The following is a 7,027-nucleotide window of genomic DNA, read 5'->3' as shown; positions in this document are numbered from 1 at the left end:
GAGGGCGGTTCGGCGGCCCGGGCCCGGCGGGAGGGGACTGCGGGGTCTCCCCGGTGGAGGGGGTGAGCCCTGACGCTCGCTGCGTGGCCTTTTCCTTGGAGTCCCGCTGCCTGAGAGGGCCGTGTAATTCCGGCGCCGTTAGCGGCTTTTTTAAACAGGAAATGTCACTCCTGAAAGCACCGGCAGCAAAGGACAAGAAAAAAGAACCCCTTTGTCAATGCTCCCCCTGATTCTGCGTGCAGAAACCCTTCCTTTAAAACTTGGCTTCTAAATTTCTAGTAGCTTAATTCATTTATTTTTTTAAAATAAAGCTTTTCCCTTCTGTACAGTATATTGCTGTCTCTCTCCTCTGGTCAAAGTGAGAACCTTGGCAACTCTCTCAGCTTTCTCCTGAGCTCCCCTGGCTTCACTGCAGACACTTAGGATGCTTCCCAGCTTTCTCTCCCCATGACTTACCTGTGCTTGTCAATTTTCATGACCCTGATAATACAAACCGTGCTGGAGATGTCATCCTCTGTCAGTGGTGTGCCTATTTCCCTTTCACACATTGCTATGTCTTCTCGTGCCAAGTGTGAAATCAAAGATTAAGATGTTGCAAGTCCTCCTCAGGGTCCTTTTAACCTTAGTGAGGCTCCCTGCAACTGTGTGAGCTCACATCTGACTGCAAGACAGACACCTCAGGAGGTAAACTTCAGGGTTAAAATCAGTCTGTATCATGGGAAAGAATTCTGACTTTTAACCAGGGGAGCAAAGTGAATGCTCTTTCTGTCTAGATTGGGACCCCAAATTGAACTTTCACTTCTGTCATTAATATTGTTTCAGTTGGTGTTCTGTCAAAGCTTATTTTCTCCTCTAAAAAGAGCTCAAATAGGTAACCAACATTTTTCATTTCCAGTATTTTTTATGAAAGGTATTTTAGTTCTAGTGAAAAGCAGAGCAATGCCGTAAAATAAATAACCTGTTCTTTTATTTTAAAAAGTAAAAAGTAAAGCCCTTATATTGTGGAAATAATACATATACTTGATAAATTGTTATTGTCACCAAATCTACGTGTGTGTGCATCCATTTATGTTTATAACTATATGGAGGTAGAGGTCAATCCTCCTCTTAGTGAAACTGAAAACAAGACTCCTGCTGACTTCAGCAGCAATAACTTTTCCTGGGGCAATAGGAACTTAGTTTGCTGAAACTGTCAGAGAGGCAGTTTTCAGGGTTTTTGGATTAGTCAGCATATACATTTTTTAAAAATAGGCCTTCAGAAGTTTAGTTCAGCTTTGCATTGTATCACATCTGTCATCCCCCCACCATTAGTTTCAGGAACGTTAAGTGATAGTAATGGCAGCCCATACTCTAGGATATTTATTTCTTAACTTGATATCAGTTTCTCACGGGATCAGAGGAATATCAGTTACCAGTGAGAAAAGAATGCTTCCATGTCTCCTATCAAGCAGTTAAAATAAATGACCAGGAGTTCTGCTGGGTATATGTGAAAGGGTCATATTTCTTCACATGTAACAGGGTTAATTGATACCTGTCATTTCAAACTTTGAAAAACAAGATCAAAAATATTTTAATCATTTCTGAAATTAGTTCTTTACAAAACTTGGAAAAATCATTAAGAGTTTAACAGTGTTTTAGTTTACTAGCATTTCTGTGAGTTATAAATAATTAATTGGTACCCATATGATATCACAGAATCACAGAATGTCAGGGATTGGAAGGGACCTCGAAAGATCATCCAGTCCAATCCCCCTGCTGGAGCAGGAACCTAAATGAGATCACACAGGAAGGCGTCCAGGCGGGTCTTGAATGTCTCCAAAGAAGGAGACTCCACACCCTCCCTGGGCAGCCTGTTCCAGTGCTCCTCACTGTAAAGAAGTTTCTTCTCAAGTTTAAGTGAAACCTCCTGTGTTCCAGCTCACACCCACTGCCCCTTGTCCTACCATTGGGCATCACTGAGAAGAGCCTGGCTCCATCCTCCTGACATTCGCCATTAACATATTTATAAACATTAATGAGGTCTCCCCTCAGTCTCCTCTCCTCCAAGCTAAAGAGCCCCAGCTCCCTCAGCCTTTCCTCAGCAGGGAGATGCTCCACTCCCTTCATCATCTTCGTGGCTCTGCGCTGGACTCTCTCAAGCAGTTCCCTGTCCTTCCTGAATTGTGGGGCCCAGAACTGGACACAATATTCCAGATGTGGCCTCACCAGGGCAGAGTAGAGTGGGAGGAGAACCTCTCTCGACCTACTAACCACTAACATATTGTTAAGGGTTGAATAATGTAGACCATGTTTTGAAATGTATGAAAATTGTTCTGAGGTTGCATGTTCTTTCACTTAAAAGGTGCCTATTTAAATAGATAAACTGCACTTTTGATATTACAAAAAATCTTGTTAATAGTATTTCTTTTCATTTAGTAATTATGAAAATTGTGGAATATAAGAATGAGTTGGATAAATGAAAGACTTTTGATTTGCTTTTCTACCTGCATAGAAAGGGATGTTGAATTTTTTTTAATTAAGTGAAATGTCCCAGGAATGTTGTGTGGTGTTGGGCACATTAAATATCAGTGTCTGCCTTTCCCTGCTCTTCTGCTAACTGGGTATCACTGTTCTCTGAACTCCAGATCTACAGTGGTTGAACACAGAAGGTCCTATTTCTCTTCACAAAGACCTTTGTGGAAAAGTTGTGGTGTTGGATTTCTTTACTTACTGCTGCATCAACTGCCTGCACCTGCTGCCTGATCTCCACGCCTTGGAGCACCAGCACTCTGATAAAGGTAAAAGTGCTTTGGCTCCCTTGGAATAGAATTTCCTGGCAGTGTTGCAGGCAGAGTAGCTGAGTCACTTTGTTGCTGGTTACTAAACAGCTGGCAAAATTTCAGGGGTGCCTAAAAATGTCTTCTAATCTTTTAAGTAGTCTAAAAAAGGTGACTATGTATATTCCCATCACATTTTTAAATGAGGTTACCTAAGGTATCTGTTGTGTCTGTGTAATTAAAGAAACAGTATCTGTGCTCAAAGCCCAAATCTGATATGCTCATAAATAAGGGTAGTTACAAAAAGCTGCACAAGGATGTAAGATACCAGCTTGAAGTTAATATAAGTATGTAACCCTCTACACTTGACTCAGGAACCAGCTCTGAGCAGAATATAGTTAAGGTGGTAGGATGGATATAATTAAGATGACTTGTTTTTTCCATTTTAACTGAAATAACAAAATATGTGAGCTTGGTTTAGCTTTTTTTTTTTTTTTTGCTGTTGGCATCACCTTATGCACCATTAGTAGTTCTGTATTTTGGAAAGGGAATTAAGCTCTTTAAATTAATATCTGAGCTGAAATCTATCTCACTCTTTGAGTGAATAAAAATACGGGGTAATTACTACTCAGAATGCAGCCTCTTGTCATCATGGTGACTTGTCAGAGATAAGCTGTGGTCTTTACACAGAATGTATCAGCTACTCACTTATCTTGGATATTTTAATAGACTTCGCAGTGAGATGAAGAACAGTGTTACTTTCAGCCCTAAAAATATTCTATTAAATGTAATATATATGAAAGAAATAACATAATGTTTAAGTCTCTGATTCTCCATTGGCATTTCTGATTGTTTTTAATTTTGGCACCATTTCTTTTCATATGTTACCTTCTTGCATTTGAAAAAAAAAATTACAGTCTTTGAAATGTCAAGTTCTTTAAGTAGCTCAAATATTGTAAGTTTACATAGCACTTCACAGAAGACAAACTAATTTTTCTACTTTGAAAAGCTTAGATGTTTGCTTTGGAGAAATTTTAGAATTGATACAATGCTTTTAGATATGAGAAACATTAATAAGGAAAAACGTGTCATGGCATTCTTTTGAGAGGGAGGCAGTTTTAAGTGGAAGGTGGTTAGCAAATGGTAAATGGACTGCTGTGGATATCAGGCACGCTGGGGAGAAGGTCTAGGTTGAGATTTCAGAATATTACATTGATTGTATAATGAATAATATCTTAAAATGATAAACATTTTGTAGTATAATGTTACTGTATTAATATAGCTGTCATATCCTTAATCTGTTTTTTAAGACTAAGCTGTTAAATCAGTTGATAACAGAATATTCATTTTAACAATCTCTCCCCACAAGCTTTCTCTTTGAAGCATTCAAACATCTCTCTGCTGGTGTAGGAGTGGCTGCAGCAGTCTGAACTGAACTGGAGATCCACTTGGAGACACATATTTTTGTTTGACTGGCATTAAACTCCCTACTTGAGGAGAGTACTTTGCTGATAGGTGATAAATTCTTTTTGCATTTGAGTTATCCTAATATGTTGTTCTTACATTTGAGCTATCCTGTTCCTAAAGGAACTGCAGTGAGAATAAAGATACTTGGGGTGAAAGTGGAAGAACAAGTGGTGGTAAAAGGAAAGAAGAGCAGGTGTGTGGAACATTAATCTTAAAATGTAATCCCTTAGGAAACAGAGGATAGCAGTTGGGTTCAGGAAGAGATTAAGATGCTGGATGGTGCAAACAAAAAAAAATATACTTTTTTTCACTATAGATCTTCCTTTTGGTTGTTTTCTGTTGTTTTCATCTTTTGATTGTCAGCCTTTTCAGAATTGTTTAGTCTTTCTTTGCTGTGCTAAGTGTGTAAATTTTAGCATTGCAGTGGTATGTATAAATGTATCAAGGCAGTAAGGGTTGTGGTTTTTTAAGCCATAGAAAAATACTTCAGTAGATGGTTTTATATCCATGTGCATCACCTTCACCAATAGCAAACACGATTTACTAATCACTAGGGGGAAGAAGAGGGGAGAGTTGTTGACTTGAAAAACCTGAGTAAGGTTGAAGTTGGAAGAATGAGGTAGAAAGGATGTCGAACATGTAAAAAAGGGCTTTAAGAATGTCTAGATATATTAATGCAGGTATCTTGGTGTCTGGCCTTATGCTGGAGTTTCATTCTATTTCCATCTGCTTTTTTCTTTAGTTAATGCAAGTCCTTTCTCCACCCAGGGGATGGGGGACAGGTTCGCTTTGGTTGGGTTAGTTCCCAAATCTGTCACCACATGATCAGAAAAAACCTGAATTTGGTGCACAAAATGAATTGGCACGATTTGTTTTGGCAGCAGCAAGTCAGATTAAGCATGTAGTGAAAGGGCAGCTTTACAAAACTTTAGATTTGTCAATGTAGCATTTATTTACACGTTTCATGTATTTATTTACTGTGCTATAGACCTGGCAGACAGTGCCGATATAGCAAACAATACTAGTCAGACTGAAAACAAGCATCTTACTCTGACAAAGCATCTACCTCATAATGCATTTGGATCTTTAGTCTGCTGTTTGAATATTTGGAAGAAGGTTGCCTATATTTTTCCACATAGCCAAGAACAAACCTTGGTATTTGTATAATTTGCAGAAATGTCTTTTTTTTTTGATTGTATGTTGTGTACATACATTTTTTAGCATGATTCAAACGCCCTCTTAGGTGGACTATGCTGAAATTTTATCAGTGTGATCGTCAGACTTGAGAAGTCTGAAAACAAGAAACTGTAGTTTTAGGGTGATCCTAAACCATTCCATATATCATTATATGTATGCACATACTTCTATTGTCTGGAAATTCAGGAGATCTGTTTTGACATGAAAACTGCTTTCCATAGGATTAAATGTCGCCTAGCATCTTTATCTGATATGTTCTCACTGCTATCTTCAGTGGTGCTATTTCTGTTTTTCAAGTGGCATTCAGAAAGCTATTTTAAACCCCAGTGCATATTCAGTTCATGTTATCAGCAGTCCAGAAATTATTTCTATAAGAGGGAGTACTTTTTAATATTCAGAAATAGCTTGGCATAAGTTCAGCCTTGTGCTCCGTTATAATCCTTCAAATAAAGTGTTGTAAATGATATGCATATTCTTATATGTCAGTGTAGCATCTGTCAATTTCAACAAGAGTTTTCTTCATGGGAGGATGTTATAACTTATTTGTGCTGTTCAGATGTTCAGTGTAGAATTGTCTTTCTGGCTTTAATGATATTTTTGAAGGACAAATATAAATGCTGTTGATGATCGTATTACAGTTAAAATATTTGACCTGCTGTTTGGAGTTCAGCAGTTAATGATACTGCAGCTTCAGCTGTCTGATACTGCAACATGCTGCACCTATAGGATTGATAAAGACTGTATCAATTAGAGTGATTTTTGTCTTTTCTTTTTACCCTCTGTTTTTTTTTCTCCTAGAAAGTACTGAAAAGTGGCTTGACTGAAGGAAGGCTCTTTGTTTTTTGTCTGTTGGATAGGAAGAGGGAGTGGAATATTTGGCCCTACTTAAATAATTGTCTACATGGAGTGGAAACAGATTTATTTCTTATTTCAAGGGAAAAGCAGCTGAACTCTGAACCATAGATTTTTATTTCTGTGTTAGAATTTCATAGAACTAAGAAAATAAGCAAGCGATTCAAGGAAACCCGTAATGGTGTGCTTTTGATTGGTTTTTAGGGTTAGTATTATGTACGCAGTGTATAAAAGCAGAATTACATTGCTTTATGCTTCTGCAACACCTTCATACTAGGATTTCAAGTGCAGTTATCCCTGCTGTGGGAAAACATAAACTCTTCATTGTCTTTATTAACCAAGTATAGAAATTAAGTTAAACATTTTAAGGGGAGAGGCAAAAATCAATTATTTAATGCCCTGTTCCTTTTTTGTTTCTTTTTTTAAGGAAAAGGGTTCAAGCCTGGTTTGTAACAAGTGCTACTTGTCATTTTGTCATAGTTTTCAGTGCTGCCATTTTTATTTGAAATATAGAATACTGATTTCAGAAGCCTATAAGTTATTTTTTTTTACTGTTTATCTAGAGTGAGATATACCAAGGTAATTCTGGACTTTCAGAGTTCAGTGTTGTTCCTTTGTGATTCCTGGTTAACAGTGGAAAGAAATTCATTTTCCAAAACACCATAGTTGTGTATAGGAATCAGAAAACAAAGAGGTATCATGAACATCTGAAAAACCGAAAGTATCAGTTGAACTGCTACAGCTTACCCATAATT

General features: G+C 37.8%; 1 protein-coding gene across 1 annotated transcript in view; it reads left to right on the top strand.

The window, feature by feature from the left end:
• The window catches only part of NHLRC2 (NHL repeat containing 2), a 28,328-nt gene that overhangs the window by 268 nt on the left and 21,033 nt on the right, over window positions 1-7,027 (top strand). Inside the window, exon 2 of the mRNA XM_010173208.1 lies at window positions 2,625-2,777. Coding sequence (XP_010171510.1) covers window positions 2,625-2,777 — 153 coding nt within the window. The remainder of the gene's footprint in view (window positions 1-2,624; window positions 2,778-7,027) is intronic.

This window comes from Antrostomus carolinensis, unplaced genomic scaffold (genome assembly GCF_000700745.2).
Source record: "Antrostomus carolinensis isolate BGI_N321 unplaced genomic scaffold, ASM70074v2 scaffold28658, whole genome shotgun sequence".
In the NCBI taxonomy this organism is placed as follows: Eukaryota; Metazoa; Chordata; class Aves; order Caprimulgiformes; family Caprimulgidae; genus Antrostomus; species Antrostomus carolinensis.
This window is presented reverse-complemented; position numbering and strand designations above follow the sequence as displayed.